Source organism: Bos grunniens, chromosome 3 (assembly GCF_055505025.1).
Source record: "Bos grunniens cultivar Pamir isolate PY7600 chromosome 3, Bosgru_T2T1.0, whole genome shotgun sequence".
NCBI lineage: Eukaryota > Metazoa > Chordata > Mammalia > Artiodactyla > Bovidae > Bos > Bos grunniens.
This window is the reverse complement of record NC_141167.1, coordinates 30,027,718-30,051,633: the sequence shown is the minus strand read 5'-3', so window position 1 is coordinate 30,051,633 and position 23,916 is coordinate 30,027,718. Positions and strand designations below refer to the sequence as shown.

The 23,916-nt window shown below is 49.7% G+C and overlaps 1 protein-coding gene and 1 long non-coding RNA gene across 6 annotated transcripts in view; one reads left to right on the top strand and one right to left on the bottom strand.

Moving 5' to 3' along the window:
- Positions 1 to 1,005: 1,005 nt before the first annotated feature.
- Positions 1,006 to 14,333, bottom strand: TMEM61 (transmembrane protein 61). 5 transcript variants are annotated; one of them, XR_015159943.1, is made up of 4 exons: positions 13,502 to 14,028; positions 9,647 to 9,715; positions 5,467 to 7,003; positions 1,006 to 1,436 (listed from the first exon to the last, which is right to left on the bottom strand). XR_015159943.1 is itself a non-coding variant. In XM_086390151.1 (4 exons), the coding sequence occupies exons 1-4, from the start codon at positions 13,514 to 13,516 to the stop codon at positions 1,169 to 1,171; spliced, it is 702 nt and encodes a 233-aa protein (XP_086246277.1). In that variant the 5' UTR covers positions 13,517 to 13,974; the 3' UTR covers positions 1,006 to 1,168. The 5 variants fall into 5 exon arrangements, 3 of the variants coding, with proteins under 3 accessions (XP_086246277.1, XP_086246282.1, XP_086246293.1); XM_086390151.1 differs by having other exon boundaries at positions 6,654 to 7,003; positions 13,502 to 13,974; XR_015159949.1 differs by lacking the exon at positions 9,647 to 9,715 and having other exon boundaries at positions 13,502 to 14,333.
- Positions 14,334 to 18,616: 4,283 nt separating this feature from the next.
- LOC147375403 (uncharacterized) overlaps positions 18,617 to 23,916 on the top strand; it is a 35,441-nt gene continuing 30,141 nt past the window's right edge. The window contains exon 1 of the long non-coding RNA XR_015159927.1: positions 18,617 to 18,769. This is a non-coding gene — a long non-coding RNA (uncharacterized LOC147375403). The remainder of the gene's footprint in view (positions 18,770 to 23,916) is intronic.

The following is a 23,916-nucleotide window of genomic DNA, read 5'->3' as shown; positions in this document are numbered from 1 at the left end:
ACGGGATGGCAGGTAACGAGCTGGTCCAGGCCTACATGGGAGGATCCAAGGCCTGGAACCAAACCAGGCCTGAATGAAAACACATTTATTTATATGAAAAACTTTTATTCTCTGTGATTTTACCTCTCTTAGACTCAGTTTCCACACCTGTTAAACGGGGACACTACCTGTGGCAAGGAACTTGAGGATGTGAAAGAACTGCAGGGAGCCTGGCCTGGTAAATGGGACGCTCCTCGGGGAATGCTGTACCTACACAGCTGATTCTGACTGAGCCCCAGGACTTTGAACTCCTGCTTGCGGAGTGACCCTCAGAAGGTTACTTAACCTCTCTGGGATAGTTTTCTCATCTGTGAATGGGGTATGACATTCTGGAAGCAGACATTTCTATCATATCTGGAATACAAGAGGTGTGGAGCTCCCTGTCACGGGAGGTCTAGGAGCAGAGACGCCTAGTGGAGGGGGGTCACCTCTACTAACAAAATCCAACAATCGCTGCATGCTTAAGAGATGCTGCCACAGGCTCAGAAGGCTGCATTTATTGTTTGCTACATTAGCATTGAGCTGCAGGTTCAGTGTGATCTCATAATGTCACCTGCTATCATCTCATTTAATGCTCAAAACTCAGCTCTCTAAGGTAGGGGCTGGTGCCTCTGTAATTCCCATTTAACAGATGAGGAAACTGAGGCAGAGAGAGGTACAGTCACTTGTCTAAAGTCCCTCAGCGGGTACCTGGTGGAACTCATGCACAGATGGTCTGAATTCAGAGTTCATGTTTTTTTGGTATAACCGAAACTCAATGCATTACTTTGGGCCAGTCCTGGCTCTGCCTCTAGGCCCCAGTTTCCTCATTAGCTCAAGAATATTTCCCAGCTGACAGCCAACAGTAGCAGCCACGTGAAAGTGGCATCTTGGGCATGCTGGGCCCCAGGGACTGCAGCCCCACCAACATCACAAGGGGCCGCAGAACCACCCAGCTGGGCCCAGGCAATCCACAGAATCACGAGAGATAATAAAATGGATTTATTTTCAGCCATTTGTTACACAGCAAGAGAAAAAACAAAACAGCAGTCAGCAGTATTTGTTGACTGCCTGTGTGTACCAGGCACTGGACCAGACACTTAGAAGAAGCCCATCATTGGTCTCCAGCTTCCAGGCCTGCTAGAAGACTTTAACTTCCACCCTCTGTAATCTGAACAGGGCCCGTGAGGGAGCATGCAGCCCCACGTGCTGTCCCTCCAGAGATGCCACCGGCAGCAAAGATGAGGCTCTCATAGCTAGGTGGAGGCAAGGGGGGCTGGGCCCCAGGCAGGGCATCCCCCGAGGCACTGCGTTCCAGGTCTTCCTCCACAGGGGACGCAGGTAGTATCAAGGGTCCCCCAGCCAGTGGGCAGCACACAGCCTCCTCGTAAGTGGGGACGGTAATCACCTTCGGGGTCCTAGAGGGACAGAAGAGAGGCTATCAACAGGGGTGGGGTAAAACCCGACGGCACACCAGGGAGAAGGGGAGGGAGGCTATGGGCTTCCCTGGGCCCGCGAACACCGCTGGAGCTTGACAGCCGCCAGCCCTTGCCCACCTCAGCTCCTTGACTCTGCTCTCCCTCCCTTGTAGTCAGTTCTCCATTCAGTTAGCTCTCCACCTGGGCTCGTCACACCCTCTGTCTCCTCAATTCTCTCTGCAGGGAAAGTCCTTCCCACCTCCCTGGGAGGTGGGAAGTCAGTTCCCACTTGTCCTTGGAGTCTCCATCCAGGCTCTTCTGACCAGGCTCTGCCCTCTAGATTCCAAGAATAGGTCACTTGCATCCCAGCCACACCAAAGCTGATGGAAATGAGGCTGATCCTCCGTCCTCTCAGGGCCGTGGAGAATCATCTGTGGGGAATCAGTGTTCCTTCCCTTCCCAGGACCTTGGGGGTAGGAATGTCACTGATCCTATGTCTGGGCTGCTTCTGCTTTGGGAAGATACTGCCACATACAGGGGCTGACAGGTGATTCTGGAGGTCCCTTCCCACCCCAAGTGTCTCTAAGGTTGATTATGAGTCACAGCGTTGGCTGGTTCAGCTCCCTGCTCAGCCACATTGTCAGTAGGAGATCATGGGTCAGTGTTAGGGAAATTAAATGAATAGTCTTGTTTAGGCTTCAGAGCCAAAGCAGAGCAGGCCTCTGACCTTGCTTCTAACCTGCCTGGACACTGCCCTGACTGTGAGTGACTGTCTGCTGTGAGTGCAAGACTTGCAGCACCATAGATAAGATGCAGGAGAAATCTTGAGATTGTTGAGCCGCTAGAGGGGGCCCTGGCCAACCAAGCCCCAGGCTTAACGACAACATTCCAAGTTTTACAAGACAAAATAAACAACATTAACACGAAGCCAGCAATGGCAACCCACTCCAGTACTCTTGCCTGGAAAATCCCATGGACTGAGGAGCCTGGTAGGCTGCAGTCCATGGGGTCACTATGAGTCAGACACGACTGAGCGACTTCACTTTCACTTTTCACTTTCATGCAATGGAGAAGGAAATGGCAACCCACTCCAGTGTTCTTGCCTGGAGAATCCCAGGGACGGGGGAGCCTGGTGGGAGGCCGTCTCTGGGACCGCACAGAGTCGGACACAACTGAAGCGACTTAGCAGCAGCAGCAACACGAAGTCAGAGCTGCAATTTGGTCACAGACTGATGATGATGTGAGTTTGCCACCATCCTGGGATTATAAATGGGAACCCCAAACTGCAGTCTTTGAAGTCTCACCCACAGAGCCGACCGCTACCTACGACCCTTTCCCAACTGGGACTCTAGATGTGCTGTAACATGGGACTTCCCAGCGCTGTTTAAGTCTGGATGTTGGTCAAAACCCAATTTGGTGATGTATTCTCTGGTCTATTTCTCTTTCTTTTAATGTTAGTATGTTGAAAATAAGTTAGACAATTCTCTAATAAATATCCGTATTACTTATTTGTATATAACGAGTGGCTTATTTTGTTAACAAATCCTGTGAACCTGAGATGAAAGTGAAAACTTTTGCAACCAGTAAGTAACTCTATTAACCTGAGTCCCAGTTTCCGCATCTGTAAACAGGGACGATACGGGCACCGACCTCACAGGACCATATGAAGATTAAATGAGGTAACACGGGGCACTTCAGCCAAGGAAGCTGATAAGGGGTCCCACCCGCCTCTGACTCACAGTGTCATTTGAAGTGAGGGCAGACAAAGAATATCACTCCTGGAGGCAGGCAAGCTAGGTTCAATTGCTATGTGACCTAGGCTATGTTCATACCCAATCTGAGCCTCTTTTTCCTCATCCGTAACATGAAGATAACAATTTCTATTTTATAGATTCAGGGAAAGGGAAAATGCTTTGACAACTCAGGAAAATGTGGGTGATTAGGCTTCCAGAAGCCCACATCTCCTGCCATGCTCACCTCCTAGCCATGCCCCAGCCACTCCCTACTTCTCCAAGCCTGGGAGACACGAGGCAGGCTTTGGGTACCCCTGGCACTGCTTCAGCAGGCAACAGCTGGCAGGGCAGGGCACAGCTGCCAGGTGAGACCAGCCCACAGCAGGAAGTTTGCTTAGAGGGCAGAGGTGCAGTAGCCCTCACACCATCTCACCTAGCCAGCTGGGCCCACCCAGCCCCAGGTCACCACAGTCATGGTCCCGAAAGCCAGAAACTTAGGAAACATGAAGCCTGAGGCAGGGGGACCACATGGCACACTTGAGGTGCAGACCCATTCATGGCGTTTTCTGGACGTGGCTCCCTGCAGCTGGGTGGGGCAGGCAGGCCGCAGGCTGTGGTCCCCGTGCTCAGGAAGCTTCGCTGAGCCTGGTGGCAACAGGAGATCCGAGCCTAGCACCAGCCTCTCCACCATTCAGCTGAGTCAGACAAACAGTAGGGAAAGGGGAAAGGGGCCAGGGGTGAAGCACTATTTGCCCTCCACTCAAGCTCTCTAATCTCATTTCACATTCGTGACGAGCCTGGTCAGTCATCGCACAGGTAAGCTAGGGCCACACATCAACTAAGCGGCCAAGCCCCGGCCCACGCCAACCGTCACACCTCCCCTACCCGACCCCTGATCTCTCCAAACCTCAGCTTTCTCATCTGTAAAACGGACCTGACACTGCCTTTTAAGCAGCGAAGCTTAAATCAGTGGGCATGAAAGGACATCATCAAATGAAAGCAAACGAAGAGGACTGAGTGTTGCAGTAAATACACCTCCCCATCTATCATCTCGTTTGAGCCTAACGGCAATCCCAGAGAAAATTCCAGGTTTGACGGGAAAAACCAGATATGGCTCAGAGAGTCTAAGTCAAGAACACACAGCTTAGGAAAGAGTGGACACTGACAGCCTTATGTCCGACTAGACCCGTGCTTTTTTCTGCTGTTCTCACTGTGGTTGGGAGTGGGGAATCCCAGAGGCCTCCCACCCAGGCACTTCATCTAGGGCTCACATTTTATATGGGAGCCCCTGAGAGTAGGGGTTTTGTCTATTTTGTCCACTGCTTCATTGTAAGTGCCCTGCAGAATTAGGTACTCAGTAAATGTTGGTGAAATGCATGAAAGAATAAGCAGATGAATAAATGAGGACACTGAGCCCCCAAGAGGGAAATGGGCCCACCAAGCCATCAGCCTAGACGGCCTTTGTCTCTAACCTGGAGTTACCCACAGAGAACAAGGTGCCTGGAGGCAGGGACAACTAAGTAACCTTCCCATGGGGCCCAGATGCTGGGCTTTCAGTAGGAGGGCCAGGATGGCTCAGCCCCAGGGACAAAAAAGAACCATTAGCAGAAGCAGCCTCACCAACATGAAGCCATCCCAGCTCTGAGTCTAAGACATGGTCTCTGAACTTGATGGACCATGAGTACCCTGCAATGGGTGAGTTCCTCCCTGGCTCAGCTGGGAAATAAGGCTGAGTTCCCCCACCTGACATGCAGCTGTGGCCCGGACCCTGTTGGGTCAACACGACTGTGTGTATTGACAACATCCACTCTCTGTGCTCAGGTCAGGCTGGGCGGGGAAGGACAGGTATCCTGAGGCATGATCTGGTTCCAACCAATAACTCACTGAGTGACCAGATAGATCACTGGTCTCTCTGAGACCCAGGTTTCTCATCTGAGAAGTGAAGAGGCCCCAAGGTCCTGCCCTTCCCTCTAAAGTCAAACCAAGGCCTGACCACTGGACTAAGGGACTTCCATTGAACACTCTATTGTCTGTGACCTCAGGGAGTCCCAGGCCAGTAGCAGGGACTAATCTGTTACCTTCTTTAACTCAGGACGCATTTACCTCTCTAAATCAGGGAAGAAGAGTGCCCAGGGTCCCAGGCCAACTCACGGATATCTGGTTTAGCCCTTAGTGCATGCAAATCCAGTGCTTACAGAGTAGTGTGGGGAACGAACACACACCTCACAGCCCGCAGGCTCTGCCGCTTTCTAGCTGTATAACCCTCACCCTCTTTTTCTGTAAATAGTACTTCTTACCTTGCAGGTGGGCTGGACTGGGGAAGGTACATGCAGGCCCCTGACATATGCAGGCACAGCAGACGCTTGTTGAAAGAGTAAGTACATAATAAGAGCATGTAAGATACACGCATTCTCAACAGGGCAAAAACTGGTTCTGGGAATCTTGCTGATACTGTGTTTATGTATAAAGCACAGATATACATGCAGACCAAATATACAGTATATCTGTGGTATTAACATTCCATGAGGGAGGATTAAGGGAAAAAGGCCTAAACAGTCTCCTGGGAGGGAGTGATTTAGAAGAACATGAGAAATATTATGTAAATGTAAGATTTTTTCCTCCATTGCCTACCTCATCCCTGGGCTTTTCACACTCCTCTGCCTGCTTAAGACACCCCTCTCCACCTTATCCACTTGAGGAAAAGTTGACATTTGTTGTACATCTATCATGTGCCAGGCTCTAGGCTGAGTTCTTCGTTTACATCATCTCAGGTAAGTACTATGAGCTGACTCGTTGGAAAAGACCCTGATGCTGGGAAAGACAGAGGGCAGGAGGAGAAGGGGGAGCCAGAGGATAAGGTGTTTGGATGGCATGGCATCACTGACTCAATGGACACGAGTTTGAAAAATCTCCAGGAGACAGTGAGAGACAGGGAAGCCTGATGTGCTGCAGTCCATGGGGTCACAAAGAGCCAGACAGGACTTAGCGACTCAACAACATGCAACTGCCATACAGGCATTTGCTACATTTGTCATTCTTATGACTCCTGTTTCATTTCTGATGAGATGTTGAGGTTCAGTGGAGTTGCATAATCTCCTGAAGTCCCATAGCTAGTTAGTGACAGAACCAGGAGAGGATCCCTATGGGTCTGACTCCTGTGAGTAAGTTCTTAACCCCTACACTACTCTGCCCAATACCATGCTAATCTCTACTGCCACTTCCTCCAGGAAGCCTTCCTAGATTTTTCCATGTCCCACAGGACCACGTCTGCCCTCTTTCACAGCTTTAACTACTCTGATTTGTCAAAGCCTGCCTCTGTCAAGGGACTTAAAACACTTTCAGGAGTGCTGATCAGCCTCCAGGACCCCAAAGCATAGGTAAAGCCTAGACCAGAGGAGAAACCCCATGGGAGTTTGCTGAGTAAATGCCTGATGGTGTGACCGGGCCCTGCCTGTGGCCCCCACTCCCCGCAGCTGCACCTGACCTGCAGCTCTCCTTCTCTGAGGACTCCACAGTGAGGTAGTACAGGTCCCTGGAGAGGTGGTATGGGTTCCATCGAGGCAGCTTCTGGGTGCTGGCCTTGACTGACCACAGCAGGCCGAAGAGCAGCAGCAGGCCACCTGCGCCACAGCAGAAGAAGCTGACCGACCTGAGCAGGGCACTGGGGGCCCCAGGCTCAGGGCATCCAGTGGGTGGGGCCGACTGTCCAGGCGGGGGGCCTGCATCTCCTTCACTCCACCAGGCGAAGCAGAGAGTCCCAGCCACTAGGACCACCGTGCCGCTGACCATCATGCAGTAGCGCAGGGTGGAGGCCACGCGGGCCCTGTCACAAGTCTGGACAGAAAAGGAGAGAAAAGAAGAAACAAGCCCTGTGAGAGGCCTGCTGGGTACCAGATGTGGGTTTAGTCCTGCCTGAGATCACTGAGCAGTCTCGGAGGGGACATTTGACTCCTCTGTGCCTCTGCTTCCTCATCTGTGGAATGGAGGTGAGGCTCCCAGCCCTCCAGGGCTGCTCTGAAGGCCATAGATCATGTGTCCCAAGGCCCTGGCACCACACCTGGGACCTGGCAGGACTCAGTAAGTGCGGCTGTTTCCTGCCCAGCCTTCCCCCAGGACTCAGAGGCCTCATCTGCTTGGTGGTACGAGATTCCTCTCTGTGTCTCCTGCAGGCTGGGAGGGAGAAGAGTGAATCCTGTGGGGTCCGCCAGGCCTGCCAGGAGAGGGGCTTGCTGCTTATGCGTTGTCTCACTTCACCCAGGTCACAATCTCGAAAGGGTGATGCTCTTATCTCCATTTGATAGGCTTCCCTGGTGGCTAAGTTGGTAAAGAATTTGTCTGCAATGCAGGAGACCTGGGTTCAATCCCTGGGTTGGGAAGATTCCCTGGAGAAGGAAATGGCAACCCATTCCAGTATTCTTGCCTGGGAAATTCCATGGACAGAGGAGCCGGGTGGGCTACAGTCCATGGAGTTTCAAAAGAATTGGACATGACTTAGTGACTAAACAACAACTACAACAAATCTCCATCGGACCGAGGAAGACACTGAAACCCAGGGCAGGTACCGGCGCCAGTGGGGAAAGGGCATTGAGAAGCCTGGAGCTGAGATTCACAACACAAAACAAAATTTCATGCAAAAAGATGGTTTTTGTGAGCTTATTTTTAATGGTCGTAATTTGGAAAGAGCCTAAATGTCCAACTATAGGGAAAGGGTGAATAAAGCATGGCATAAAATCTAGATGGTATATTCATGACTGATTTAAAAAAAAAAAATCAAGCTCAGCACAGATATTTAACAACAGGGGGAAATTCTTATGATATCTGACTTTTTCCAACTTAGGTGCCAAATTAAGCACACAGTATTATCTCAGTGAGGAAAAACAAAATGCCCAGGGGGTGGAAAAAAACACTTGGGAGGAACCCTGGCTCCAGATTATACAGACGGGAAGGGATTTCTCCAAAACCAACATCCAGGTCATTGTACACGCTGTTCCCTCTCCCTGGTAACTTGCTATCATCAATGTCCTCTCCACGCTCAGCTTGACTCTCACCCGAGAAGCCTTCAAAGGGGACACTTTAAACTCAGAGTTCCCTGGGCCTTCATTGACCAAGCTGTTATCTGTCTGTTTGACTTCTCTTTGCGTCTTGTCCTCACCAGACAGCAAGTTCCCTGAGGGCAGGGTCTGTATCAGCCTTGTTTACAGCTCTATCCACCAGTGCTTAACACATAGTAGCTGCTCCATAAACAGGTGTTAAAGAAATTCTCCTAAATGAGAAACAGTGTTGCTGAATAAACCTTGTTGGGTGAAATGCCCCTCTCCTAGCTGGGAGGGATTGGGAGAGGGGGGGGAATACAGAACGCCAGCTGCTGCAGCACCCAGCCTTGGAGTCTGGTTTTGGTCCCTACTCTGCAGCTCACCAGCCATGTCCTGGGATAAGCCTCCCAACTGCGCCTGACCTGTCTCCTCATCTATACAGAGTCCTCCTCTCCTCTTCCACAGGTTGAGCCAGGGAAGGAGAGGGCCAGGGACTCGTAGACCTCAGGAAGACTAATGGTCAGCCTTCCAAATGGGGCTTGCCCAGCCTAACAGGGTACAACTGCACAACGCCCTGCTGTGCAGTCATTCAGAGACACAGTCCTCAGGGAGCTGAAAGTGAACTCACTCAGTCATGTCCGACTCTTAGCGACCCCGTGGACTGTAGCCCACCAGGCTCCTCCATCCATGGGATTCTCCAGGCAAGAGTACTGGAGTGGGTTGCCATTTCCTTCTCCAGGGGATCTTCCTGACCCAGAGATCGAACCCAGGTCTCCCACATTGCAGGCAGACGCTCTAACCTCTGAGCCACCAGGAAAGTGCGCTCGGGGAGCTGAAGAGCATGGCAAAGTGTTCAAGATCTAGTAGGTGAGACTTTAGATTTCAAAAGGGCATATTTCCAGATGTGTTTAAAAACGTGTGTATGCATATATACAGAATCTAGAAAAATGGTACTGAAGAATTTATTTACAGGGCAACAATGGAGAAACAGACATAAGACAATAGACTTATGGACATGGGGAGAGGGGAGGAGAGGGTGAGATGTATGGAAAGAGTGACACGGAAACTTACATTACCATGTGTAAAATAAATAGCCAACAGGAATTTGCTGTATGGCTCAGGAAACTCAAACAGGGGCTCTGTATCAACCCAGAGCGGTGGGATGGGGAGGGAGATGGGAGGGAGTTTCAAAAGGGAGGGGATATATGTATACCTATGGCTGATTCATGTTGAGGTTTGACAGAAAACAGCAAAATTCTGTAAAGCAATTATCTTTCAATTAAAAAATAAATTTTTTTAAATAGTGTGTATGTGTTTGTATGTACACATGTGAGCGAGAAAGATAAAATGTATACATGAAATGAGGTGCTCGAGGAGTGGACCCCAATCTTTATGAGCCTCCAGGCCACCAGAAGCATGTAGAAACAAGCCATTTGTAAATTACCTTTGGTTCTCTTCCTGTGAATCTGTCAGTGGGGCAAGTGCCTCCTGTCTCCAGCTCAAGGCATTTTCTCTGGGGGAGAAAAAGAACCTCACTACACTCTCTCCAAAGACAGCAAGGAGAGGCTGTCAGAAGGAAAAGCTGGAAGAAAAAAAAACCCCAGCAAATCGGTAACAGTAACCCCTCACCTATGTATTGACACTTGACAGTCCCCCTTCACACCTGGCATCTCATCTGACCACAACAGAGGCAGATGGTCGGGCAGGAAAAGAAATTCTTGTTTTGCAAATGACTAGACTGAGTCCACCCTTATGGCAGATGACACCACCCTTATGGCAGAAAGCAAAGAAGAACTAAAGAACCTCTTAATGAAAGTGAAAGAGGAGAGTGAAAAGGTTGGCTTAAAACTCAACATTCAGAAAACTAAGATTATGGCATCTGGTCTCATCACTTCATGGCAAATAGATGGGGAAACAATGGAAACAGTGACAGACTATTTTGGGGGCTTCAAATTCACTGCAGATGGTGACTGCAGCCATGAAATTAAAAGACTCTTGCTCCTTGGAAGAAAAGTTATGACCAACCTGGACAGCTTATTAAAAAACAGAGACACTACTTTGCCAACAAAGGTCCATCTAGTCAAAGCTATGATTTTTCCAGTGGTCATGTATGGATGTGAGAGTTGGACTATAAAGAAAGCTAAGCACTGAAGAATTGATGCTTTTGAACCATGGTGTTGGAAAAGACTCTTGAGAGTCCCTTGGACAGCAAGGAGATCCAACCAGTCCATCCTAAGAAAATCAGTCCTGAATATTCTTCGGAAGGACTGATTCTGAAGCTGAAACTCTAATACTTTGGCCACCTGATGTGAAGAACTGACTCATTTGAAAAGACCCCGAGGCTGGGAAAGATTGAAGGCAGGAGGAGAAGGGGATGACAGAGGATGAGATGGTTGGATGGCATCACCGACTCAATGGACATGAGTTTGAACAACCTCCAGGAGTTGGTGATGGACAGGGAGGCCTGGCATGCTGCAGTCCATGGGGTCGCAAAGAGTCAGACACAACTGAGCAACTGAACTGAACTGAGACTGAGTCCAGGAAGGTGAGAGACTTTACCAAAGCAGCATACAGCTTGTGTGTCAACCCTTGCATTGTAAGGTAACTTATGATGCTTTTAAATTTCTATAAAAGCAATAGTTCCTCATTGTGGAGGAGAGGAGAAAACCACCTAAGAGAATAAAAATGCAAATATCATTAATGCTGCCCACCAGAGATGAGCACAATCCACAGTGGATGCTTCCTTTTGGGTCCTCCTCCCTTGGCCTGCATACCTGATGATAGTGGCAGCACGAGTGTACTGGGCATTTACAGGGAATGGGAACCACACCCAGCAATTTACAGGTGTCCCCCATCTTAATCCTTGCAACAGCACTAGGTCCCAAAGACACTGGAGCTGCAAGGGTGACAGCTTGTCTGAGGTCAATGCCAAATCTGAACCAGGTCTACTCTGACTCCCTGGTGGCTCAGATGGTAAAGAATCTGGTAAAGAAGACTGCAATGCAGGATACCCAGGTTTGATCCCTGGGCTGGGATGATCCATTGGAGAAGAGAATGGCTGCTCACTCCAGTATTCTTGCCTGGAGAATTCCATGGACAGAGGAGCCTGGTTGGCTACAATCCATGGGGTTGCAAAGAGTCAAACACAACTAAGCTACTAACACACACACACACTGCTGCTGCTGCTAAGTCGCTTCAGTCGTGTCCGACTCTGTGCGATCCCATAGACGGCAGCCCACCAGGCTCCCTCGTCCCTGGGATTCTCCAGGCAAGAACACTGGAGTGGGTTGCCATTTCCTTCTCCAATGCATGAAAGTGAAAAGTGAAAGTGAAGTCGCTCAGTTGTGTCCGAATCCTAGCGACCTGACCTCATGGACTGCAGTCTACCAGGCTCCTAAGTCCATGGGATTTTCCAGGCAAGAGTACTGGAGTGGGGTGCCTTTGCCTTCTCCACACACACACACACACACACTAGTCTAACTCAAATACCTGTGACTGCACAGCTAGATAGATCTGTATTTTTCAGTATATAAAGTTGAGACCATGCTGTGAATAGATGCATTTGTAAGTCTTTAGCTCAGGCAGTTCCCACTTTCTAAAACACCCTGCCCTTCATCCTGACTCGAATGCTTCCAGACCTCAGAGAAGCCCCTGGATCACCCCTAGCATGGTCTCACTGGATGCCGTGTCATCTCCTGTGTGAGTCACCCTCTCTCCATGTGGATTCCCCCGCTCCATGGGCAGGCAGAGCACACAATGACCTGCCACCCCTGGGTGGTGGAAGCTGTCAGTGTCTGCTGGACGAAGGACAGACTGCCCTGTTGTGCGGTAGTTTTATTTTTACAGATCGGGGCTCTGATGGATTATCAGCAGGATGTGCTCGCCCAAGATTCCCCTGGTCCATTTCAGAGAGGTGGTCTTCAGGCAGTTTACTCACCCTTCACAGGAGTGTACCCTGGACCCTGATCGAGGGGAGGAAGGAAGGGCTCCCTGCCCTGGAGGGCATGACCCCAGTCCAGCCCCAGAGAAGTGTCTTTCCCAATCCAGCACTCAGGCTTCCAGGCTGGCCCCCTCCTTCCAGGTCCCTCCTATTCCAATCCATGCACCCAAGTTCCTGCCACCTGGGGCCCTGTACACCTGCTGCTCCCTCCACCTGGAGAGCCCTCTGTCCCCATTCAGGGCCCTCATTTCACAACCCCCTTTGAGACCCATGCCAAACACCACATCCTCGCAGAAGCCTTTCTGCTGCTACCACCCACACCTCCCACCAGCTAGAGTTATCACTCCCTCTATCAGTTCAGTCGCTTAGCTGTGTCCAACTCTTTGTGACCTCATGGACTGCAGCACACCAGGCTTCCTTGTCCATCACCAACTCCCAAAGCTTGCTCAAACGCATGTCCGTCGAGTTGGTGATGCCATCCAACCATCTCATCCTCTGTCATCCCCTTCTCGTCCCGCCTTCAATCTTTCCCAACCTCAGGGTCTTTTCCAATGCATCAGTTCTTCAAATCAGGTGGCCAAAGTATTGGAGTTTCAGCTTCAGCATCAGTCCTTCCAATGAATATTCAGGACTGATTTCCTTTAGGATGGACTGGTTGGATCTCCTGGCAGTCCAAGGGACTCTCAAGAGTCTTCTCCAACACCACAGTTCAAAAACATCAATTCTTCGGCGCTCAGCTTTCTTTATGGTGCAACTCTCACATCCATACATGACTATTGGAAAAACCATAGTTTTGACTAGACGGACCTTTGTAGGTAAAGTAATGTCCCTTTGACTATAGCCACTCTGTTTGCTCTGTGATCTTGATCAGGGTGCTCAACATCTCTAAGCTCAAATTACTGCCTCCTGGGGAGGAGCAAGTTGTGAAGATGAAATGGGAGGCTGGCAAGTAGTGACACAGCTGGACAGAGGAGGAACCCTGGCTCTGGCACTGGGTAAGTTGCCTAGATTCTCCATGCCTCAGTTTCCTCCTTTGTGAAATGGGCACAATAATATCCCACTGTCCCCACTACCAACAAGAGAACTTTAGGTGCCAGTTTTCTGTAAAGAACTAAACCATCTGAACAAGAAGGGTTCTGAACTATCTTCACCATAACCCTGGGGCAAACTGAGGCTCCAAGCGCCACCCAGCGAGTGACAACACAATTAGGAGGAGACTTGGGTGTCCAAACTCCGCGCACTAAACCACTGAGGTCAAGGTGAAGGGAAGGGGACCAGTCAGGGTTGGCTTAGGAGGAGACTAGCTGCTCCTGAAGACGGGAGGCGGGGCGGGGGGAGGTTAAGGAAGTTTATACCCACCTTGGGCGCAGTCATCGCGCCGTAGGGTCAGGCGTAGTCCTGGCGCGAGGAGCCCGACGAATCCACCGGTGGCTGTCGAGCCCGAGGGCAGCGCGAACCTGGGAAAGACTGTCCCTCCGGCCTGCTGGGGGCGCGTAGCGGTAGGGGCGGCCCCGGCGACGGTCCTCCAGCCCTGCTCTCCACGTCCCCGCAGAAACTCTAACGTCCGGCTGCGGGTCTAGTCCAAGGGTCCCGTCCCGGTCCCGGTGGGAGCGGTGCCAAGGCCCCTTCACCGCGCAGGGGTTCGGCCACCGGGTGGGGGCTTTGAGGGGCGCACGGAGTCCTGCTTGGCTGTCGACTACGGTGATGACCAGCCCCGCCCCCGCCCCGGGCTTGGCAGACGGCTGCGGGGAACCTGCGCTTGGGCTCCGGGACGCGCGGCCCGCCCCACCTCTCATCGGATCCGCGTCCTCGCGGCCGGCAGCCGGACGGGCGGAGACTCCCGGGTGGAGAGGCTCCGGGTGGCTCCAGGTGCCGCGCCCGACCTTAAAGGAACAGCGAGATGGCTGGCTGGGGATGAGGTTTCCCAGGGCGAAGGGGGTGAGGGGAGCGGCAAGACCCCTCTTAACCGCTACCTCCCTGAACTGTCGGCAATCCGCGGTCCTCGGGGGCCATCCCGCCACTACTGTCCCACGAAGCGGGCTTGGGAACGGGACACGAAACTCCTCCAAGAGCTATTGCGTTCAGTCTGAAAGGGCTGTGGCATCCTGAGCAAGCCACAGGTCTTTCGAACACTGACATCCCCAGGAGATAAGCGTTCTCAGAAATAACTGCCTGCCTTTAAGCGCTTCCCCAGCCTCTACAGGAATCAAGTCACTGCCCCAGCCGGTGAGAGGCCAGGAGAGCGCAGTTGGAGAACAAGGCCTCCCACCTACTGTGGGACCTAACTTCTCTGAACTTATCCACTCCTGCATCAAAGGAGGGCTAGGACCCCACCCCACGGGTCTTCAGGTCACCCTTTCACAGGTGCAGGCTGGAGGCACGTATTGTGGACAAGTGATTCAGGAGCCTGGAGGAAGGGTCAGCATGGGTGAAGCCTGTGTGTAAAACCTTCTGCTGGGGACTCCTGAGTTTTGGCGGGTAGGAACGGGGCGGAGCCTCCAGGCTGAAGGAGCAGCATGTGCAGAGGGTGGGCCAAGTCATAGGCAGGTTAGACCTCAACAAGTTCACCTGGGTCAGAGGGAGGCAGTTCTGGACTAACTGGGGTCTGGGTTTTGTTTGTGTCTTTTCCAGCTGTTCCATTGAGCCAGGGGGCTGGTCAGATTCCCTTCAGCCGTGGCCTAGGACTGCCCACGGAGCTGATGGAAACCAACTCCCTTTCCAGCCCAGGCACACAGGAGGCTAGAGCAGCCTGCCCAGTGGAGATCTGAAGCTCGGAGATGGGAAACCACTGTCTCAGAGTCACAGAGCAGGTCAGCGGCAGGGTCCAGGCCCCTAATTCTTAAACTCTTTGTCTCCAAGGAAGTATGCCACCTGAGAGCGTTAGCGTTCTCTGCACACTGACTCCTCTGACTGGTGAGGTCCTTTTACATGTTATTTCATTTTCACGGTGTGTGTGGTCTGTGTAAGTGTTCCCATTTTACAGACAGAACGCTGAGGCTCAGAGACGGGTAAAGGCCTGTGCAAGTCTAAAGAGTTCACAAGAGGCTGAGCTGAGACAAGGGAAGAGTTAGACCTCAAACCAAGACCTCCTTCAGCTTTGCTTTACTTAACCTGGAGGTGGGGACAAGCACCCCTCTTGCTGTCCTTGTTGGCCTGCTCATGGAGGGTATGAGTGAACAGCTGGAGGCCATGAAGCTGTCAGCCCCACTCAGTTCTGCAGAGGCTGGGGTCCATGCAGTTGTGGGCCCTTTGCTGATCGAGATTCTACTTTTCCTCCCTGCTGGGAGGCCCATAGTCACAACTCACAGGTTGATAATGTTGAGGTCGAATCCTGGCACACCCCTGACCTTGCTGAAACCCGAGTCCCCTGGCCCAGACTGGCCACTCAGGTCCTGGAGGTGGCCAGGTTGTGATTTCTGTACTGACTCAGTCATTTCCAGGCTGGACAACTCTGGTCCTATCCTTCTCTTTAAGCTGCTGTTTCCTTATTTATAAAGTGGAGACCATGGTACCTCCTTCCCAAGGTAGCTATGAGGGCTCAGTGGTTTAGTAAGACCTTACCCATGAGGAGCTGGCTTGGGTATGCTCTTGCATTACACAATGGCCCAGTCTGTGAATCTCCCTTAGTTGATGGTGACCTCCTTGAGGACAGGGAGCAGATGTGACTTGGAGCAGGGCCCAGCCAGACCCAGCAGGCCCAGGACCAGAGGGGACTGGGACTGGGTGGTGACTCAAACCCAAGGATCTGGTCCAGTTCTTTTAGCTCCATTTTCCTCCCCCACTTTTGGAGGCTCTGATCCTAGCCCCCGAGTCTGTCGTGATGCCCAGGCACTGTGGGGACCATGCAGGCTTGGGAATACTTGCAGGTCCTTTCTAAACAATCAGACTCAGACTCAGAGCAGAAAAATCAGTCACCAACTTCTGCCTCCAGGTACGGGGGAGGGGACTCACACTTACTAGACGTCACCAGTCAGGGCTTTTCCCATTTAGCTGCCACTTCAGCTAATTCATCAAGACTGAGAGAGAAATATTAATACCTTCTCAGGGAACTGAGTCATTTGAAAAGACCCTGATGCTGGGAAAGATTGAAGGCGGGAGGAGAAGGGGACGACAGAGGATGAGATGGTTGGATGGCATTACCGACTGAATGGACGTGAGTTTGAGTGAACTCCAGGAGTTGGTGATGGACAGGGAGGCCTGGCGTGCTGGGGTCCATGGGGTCCATGACCCCCCTGGAGTCCATGGGGTCGCAAAGAGTTGGACACGACTGAGCGACTGAACTGAACTGAAATAAGGGTCACAGAGCTAATAAATGGGGGACTGGGAGTTGGGAGTGGCAAAGGAAGTGCTGAAGTCCACATCTGTCTGAGTCTTCCACACCACATGTATTTTTCCTTTTTTGCCACATTGGCCTCTCCTCGGTGGAGAGGAGGCCTGGGCTGCTGCTCCCTACCTCTCACTGGCCTCTCTGCCCCAGGCTGTCTGCCTTCCGTCATGCACCAGCTTGAGGTTCCAGACCAGTCCCAATCAGTGTGACTCACCTCCCTAAACCTTTCAGTGCCTCCCACTGCCCTCAGAATAATGACACCAGCTTCACTGCCTGCACTCCGCTCATGCCCCTCCTGAACTGTCCCTCGTGTCCCAAGCACAATAACACACCTTTGCTACAAAGGACCTCCCGTTTTACCAGCTTCACCTGGTGAACTCACACACTTCCCCTAAGACAGGTCACAGGTTCCCTTCTCTGGGTGACATCTCCTCAGTGTTCCAAAGGAGAATTATATGGTGCCTCTCCCAAGCCCCCGCGGGACTTCTTTTTATCTCCACTTTAGCATCAAGGAAGCTGAGGTTCAGAGAAGTTAGAACGGCCACTCAAGATCAGAGAACAGAGCAGGTTTAAACTCAGGTTCACCTAACATCAAAGCCCTCTCTCTCTCTTTCTCTCTCTCTCTCTCTCTCTATATATATATATATAAAACACCAAAGCCTCTGGATATATATTATATATATATAATTATATGTAATAATATTTATATTATGTGTATAACTATATAATATCATATAATATTTATTATAGGTTTATATAATATTATACATAACAAATAATATATATAGAAGCAGGATATATATATTTATTATATAATTATTATATATTATATAAATTTATTATATATTATATAATATGATATGTATTATATAATGTAGGACTTCCCTGGTGGCTCAGGTGGTAAAGAATCCGCCTGCAATGCGGGAGACCCGGGTTGGGTCACTGGTTGGAAAGATTCCCTGGAGAAAGAAATGGCTACCCATTCCAGTATTCTTGTCTGGAAAATTCCATGGAAAGAGGAGTCCATGGGGTCGCAAAGAGTTGAACACAACTGAGCAATTAACACACACACACATTATATAATATATATTTTTATATATATATATGTATATATGTATATATCCAGAGGCAGGAGATAGAGAACTTTGGTGCTGGATGGACCTGAGTTTAAACCTGCTCTGTTTATATTTAAGCCTACTTTGTATGTATGCTGCTGCTAAGTCGCTTCATCTGTGTGACCCCATGGACTGCAGCCCACCAGGCTCCCCCGTCCCTGGGATTCTCCAGGCAAGAACACTGGAGTGGGTTGCCATTTCCTTCTCCAATGCATGAAAGTGAAAAGTGAAAGTGAAGTTGCTCAGTCGTGTCTGACTTAGCGACCCCATGGACTGCAGCCTACCAGGCTCCTCCGCCCATGGGATTTTCCAGGCAACAGTACTGGACTGGGGTGCCATTGTCTTCTCCGCTTTGTATGTATATATTATAATAAATGTATATATATATATATATATATGTAAAAGAATGTGCAGAGGTCTCTTTTAACCATTGCCCTCTTAAAATATGGATTTCTTGAGAGCTGGGATTTTGTCTGTTTTATCTGATATGTCCAAAAAGTTTTACTGTCTCAAAGAAGCTAGCACATAGTGGGTGCTTGATACACACTTGTTGCATGAAGGGCAGAATGAATAAGTGTGGATGATTTGAGGGTAGAGGAATGGTGTGGTGGGAAATCCTCAAGATTCCTGTTGGGTCCAGAGTTGGGCCAGACTTGGTGCCAGAATGAAGTTTTCAGACCCTTGGAGCCGGCTCCAGCTACACAACAAGGGACACACTCTCCCCCTGCAGTCAACCTTGAGAGGCCGTTGTCACTGGTGGCCCCGTGGTTCCTGGAATGCTGTGCCTGGGAGACAGTCTATTTGTGAAGAGGCAGGGAGCCACATCCTCTGAGTTCATGTTCTAAAAAAGGAAACTACTGTCTGTGGGTAAGAAAAGCATTAGAACCTCAAGGCCTCAGCTTCCTTGGAAGGCATTTTCTGCCCAAGTGAGCCAGCCCCAGGCTATTCTGGGGCCTCTGTTCTGGGCAGGCTGAGGCTGGGCCAGCAGGCCTGAAGGGTGGGGGAGATGCACGCCGGTCAGGGGAGGAAATGTGGTCTGGGAACCCAAACAAAGGCTTGTGGATGGAGGGCTGGCGGCAGCCTTGACTCCAGGGCTGACCTCTGGGAATAGACACATAAAAGGAGGCAGATTCTGGGAAAGACCCAGCTGTTCCCTCTGTTCCCACAGATCCCGGGAAAGATACGGTAAGCTCTCTTGTCGGTGGGGAGCATGATTCTCAATGTGCTGAGATGGAGCGCGAGGGAAGAGAGCTGCCCTCACAGAGAGCAGGAGCTGCTTTGGGTCCTGACTCTGACTTGGCCAAGTCTCTGTCCCCTCTCAGTCTCCATTGCCCTTACCTAGGAAAAGTCGGGAGTCCTTTCAAGCTCTCAACTCTATTCTGAGGCTTAATTCTCTCTTCTCCTCTCTCCTCCTCTGAATTGGATTTACTAATCCCATCCAATTCTAATAGCAGTCCTAGACTCTGTTCATAGAGTCAGAGCTTTCTTTGCAGGTCTATAGAGGCTCTTTCGGAATCGTCTCCCTCTAGCCTAGCATTTCTTTTTTTTTTCTATTTAGAGAATATTTACTTTACAATGTTGTGGTATAAACATTGATGTAATGCCATACAGCAACATGAATCAGCCACAGGTATACATATGTCCCTTCCCTCTTGAACCCCCCTCCATCTCCCTCCCCATCCCACCCCTCTAAGTTGTTACAGACAACAGCTTTGGGTTCCCTGCATCATACAGCACATGCCCACTGGCTTTCTATTTTAAATACGGTAATGTATCTGTTTCAATGCTCTTTTCTCAAAGCATCCCACACTCTCCTTCCCCCACCTTGTCCAAAAGTCTGTTCTTTATGTCTCCTTTGCTAACTGCAAGTGAGATCATCAGAACTGTTTCTAGATTCCATGCTGCTGCTGCTTGGTCGCTCCAGTTGTGTCCCACTCTGTGCGACCCTATGGACTGTCCCCCACCAGGCTCCTCTGTCTGTGGGATTCTCCAAGCAAGAGTACTGGAGTGGGTTGCCATGCCCTCCTCCAGGGGATCTTCCCGACCCAGGGATCAAACCCGGGTCTCCTGCATTACTGGTAGATTCTTTACCAGAGAAGAATCTTTTTTTTTTTCCATTGCTCTTTATTTTTATTTTTTTAATATAAATTTATTTATTTTAATTGGAGGCTAATTACTCTACAATATTGTATTGGTTTTCCAGAGAAGAATCTTTACTGAGCCAACAGAGAAGCCCTCTAAATTCCATATATATGGGTTAATATATTGGTCTTTCTCTTTCTGACTTATTTCATTCTGTATAGTAGGCTCTAGAACTGATATTGGTCTTTCTCTTTCTGACTTATTTCATTCTGTATAGTAGGCTCTAGAACTGACTCAAATGCATTCCTTTTTATAGCTGAGTAATGTTCCATTGTGTATATGTATCACAACTTCCTTATCCATTCATCTATCAATGGACATCTAGGTTGCTTTCATGTCCTAACTATTGTGAACAGTGCTGCAATTATGATTTCTTCAGGGTATATAGCCCAGCATTTCTGAAGAGCCCCATCTCCTGCCTCAAATCCCTCCTTCTGTACCAACCCCAATCCCACTCCTGCCTCAAATCCCTGATGTCCCATATGAACCGCCCCCTTAGCCCATTCCAACCAAAGCACCATTTACCCCCTAAGATGCCCAGTCTCCTGTGGTCAATGCTCAGTGAATTCACCCAAACGAGGACACCACCGGCAGCAAAACAATCACTACCCTTTCTGGATCTGGTTTATCAACAGTTAAATGAGGGCTTGCAGCTGACAGCAGCTTAGGCTGCTGACTGGCCGAATGCTCTGATTTTACTCCAAGACTGTTATTAGCCTGTGAAGTAACCCTGGTCACGTCATTCTTCTCTTTGACCTCAGTTTCCGCATCAGTAATTGAGGTGATCGGACCAGGTCGGTTTTGGTCTGGCGAGGTAGATAAAAGCACCGACATTGGACGCAGGAGATCTGACTTCCCTTAGTCACTGGTTCATCTTGCCACCCTGGGCTGGTCCCTTCCCAGGCTTAGGTCAGATGGTGAGGGTGGCTTATCTGCTCTCCCAGGACCCCTCTCTCCCTGCCCTTGACATTCCTGGGACTCTGGGAACAGGTCCCTTAAACCACTTAACTAACAACTCCCAGATATGTTTGTCTCCTCTCATCACTCTGGAAGCTTCCAGATTGTTCCTCAGAACAATTGAAGGCGCCTTAATCACTGTGTGTGCCCTGATGGCTGGAGAAAACTTGGCAAGCAGGAGCTTATATTCCATTATTTTTAAAAGGAAAATTAATATTGTATTCAGAGCCCACCATAAAAGACCAATTTTCTGAATGTCACTAAAACTCTCTTGGACATCTGTTAAACAAATCGCTAGGGATTGCTACATAACATGAAATATATAACCTCTATTTAACATGAAGTATTGACCTCATTGGATGTTCTTAATACACAATGATCCCGTAAAGTATTGGATAAAATTTTGGGGGCTTCCCCAGGGGCTCAGTGATAAAGAATCCGCCTGCCAAGCAGGAGACTCAAGTTTGATCCCTTGGGAAGATCCCCTAGAGAAGGAAATGGAAACCTACTCCAGTATTCTTGCCTGGAAAATCCCATGAACAGAAGAGCCTGATAGGCTACAGTTCACGGAGCCACAAAGAGCTGGAGACAGCTTAGTGACTAAACACAACACAACATATTTTTCTTTCAGTAAACACGTATGTAATGTAAATTATAAGGAAATGACATATTAAAATGATCCCAGTACAAGAACCATTTAAATAGTAAGCCAGTGTGCATAACCACACTAATTGATGATTTATTTGTCAGGTCTTAGTTGTAGCATGTAGGATCTCCGTTGCATCATGCGGGTTCAGTGGTTGCAGCGTAGGCTCAGTTGCCCCGAGGCATGTGGGATCTTAATTTCAAGACCAGGATGAACCCGTGTCCCCTGCATCACAAGGCAGATTCTTAACCACTGGACCACCAGGGAAGTCACACATTGATTACTGAGTTACCTGAGTGAGTTGCAAGGTGAGAGGGGGAGTAGTAAGTGGTAGATAAGGTAGATAAGGTTGCCTGAGGTCAGTGTGTATTCACATCAAAGGAATACCTTTCTTGTGTCAAAGGAATACCTTTCTTGTCTTGACACTTAAAGCTCAGAAAGTGAGTGGCTGTGACCCAGTGACTGAAGCCATAGATGAATCATTTCAATAAATCATAGTGGACATCTGCTTGCTTTCCTTGACTTATAGTTATACAGCTCTGGGGACTGTCTCTCTTCATTGAATTTTTAAATGTGATACATCTGCTCGTGTCATGATCATACTCACTTGCAATCACAATCACTTTGCCTGCCTGACACAGGCACAGCTGAGAGGCCCATGGCCATGGCCACGTTCATTCCATTTACGTGCCCCTCATCTCAACCACGGTCGCTTCTGCTCTTTCTGCTAATGAAGGCAGCCACTTAGGCTTACACACTTTCATCCCAGGTTTTTCCTAGAAGGTATTTTCTCTTTAAATGTGAGGAAGATGTTAGCAATGATGCCCAGCACGTTTGAACAATGCTCTAAGGGGGTGTGCTCTGTGGAGAAAAGACTGAAGCAGAACTTGAGTGCAACCACATACTCTCACTAGGGCTCACCCATGACTTATATGCTCTCAGCAGTGCACAAGCCAAGTTATTAGACGGATATTCCCTAACAGTTTTGTAGGTCATCATCATGAGTATTCAGATGGCAAAGCATACCTGAACTATTGGCTATTTGTAATTTCCCTACCTGTTCTGCAGAAAAAGCAATCATTATTTCTGCTTCATAGATGGAGAAACTCAGAGGGATGAATTAACCAGAATGGCATCACAACCTGTCCTTGTTTGTTCCACCCACACATGGCCCCATGCACACCGACCCTGCTCCCCCACTTCTCTGACCCCTTTGGGCTGGGTAGGGATATTCCGTTACCTTGGATCTCTCCTTTGGCCCTGTTCTTCCACACCCTCTAAGCCCATGTCTCTGGTGGCCCCCTTTCTCTTCCCAAAAGGCACAAATCATCACTACCTGTGTGGTCCCATGCTTTTTCATCAAGTGTGCCTGGGCTTCCTCTTCTCCACTACCTGCAGAGGAGGGCACCACCACCCTGGAGAAGGAATATATAGCCCAGCCTCACCCCCCAAGATCCGCAGGCAAAGGTCTGTGACCCTCACCCCCTGGGTGAGCAGATGTCCTCTGACCACACTGGATTGAACAGAGCATGTTTCAGCCCTTGCTATATTGTCCTAGACAACCTGGTTTGCTGCCATGGCTTCAGCTACTACTCCAAGCAGATAAATCTTCATATGCAGCCCAGAATCTCCCCGCTAAGCCCCAGACACCCTGCCCTGGATTTAACCACTCTGTGGCCATAACCTAACCATCCTCTTGGGGTCCCAGCACCCATCCTCATCCCCTCTCCTCCTTCACCCTCTGTGGCTCATCAATAACCATGTCTGCTGATTCTGCCTTGGAAAATATGAATCATCTCCCATCCCGCTCCTCTCCACACTGAAACTGTCAGTTCTGCCCCAGGCCTCTCATCACTCCCTGGGACACTGCATCAGCCTCCTTGCTGGCCCTGCCTCCTCTGTCCAGTTCATCCCCCTCGTGGCAGCTAGAGCTTCCATTCAAGTCTGTTCATGTCATCCCCCTCTGTTGAGATCCTTTTGTTTGTCAGAAATTCAATGTGATTTAGGTGAGGCAAAAATCAATTTGATGTTAGGACACTGGACTGTCTCAAGCAAATGTGAAAAGTACACGAGTGGAGGTCAAGGTGCCTTGATTCAAGTACCAGTAAAATACTCACTTGAGGTTTTGTGTTTCTGCTTTTCCTGGTATTTTAATTTCATTCTCTCCTAATTACACTACTTTCCTCCACAGGATGGGCAACATGGCCACCTGCCACTCCCAAGACTTAGCCTCTATTACCATCAACACCATCTACCACTTTTGGTTCTAGGTTAAAAAAATCCCTGGGACCATCACTTGAGTGAGTGCCCACCCCTGGACCAGTCAACTGTGGCCACGCAGCAGGGTCATGTAGTGAAGGGCCCATCCCTGTGTATACCTACAGGTGGGAAAACTGAGCCAGGCAGGTAGCCTCCCAACTGACAGTGTCTACTGCAATGGCTCCTCATTCATTTTAGCGTTCACCTTATTTTTAAGTTGATGTCACATGCAACTTAGAGAATTTGACCAAAGGCATAGATGTCCCTAGAAAAATAAACATCCTCACAACATTTTGCATGAAATTTCAAGAGATTTGTAGACATTCTG

Excerpts from the sequence above, each read along its gene's own strand:
- TMEM61 (XM_086390151.1), bottom strand. Across the intron at positions 7,004-9,646 it reads TCACAGGAAGAGAACCAAAG|ACTTGTGACAGGGCCCGCGT; the intron begins GTAATTTACAAA and ends TTTTCTGTCCAG. Across the intron at positions 1,437-6,653 it reads TCAGAGAAGGAGAGCTGCAG|GACCCCGAAGGTGATTACCG; the intron begins GTCAGGTGCAGC and ends CTGTCCCTCTAG.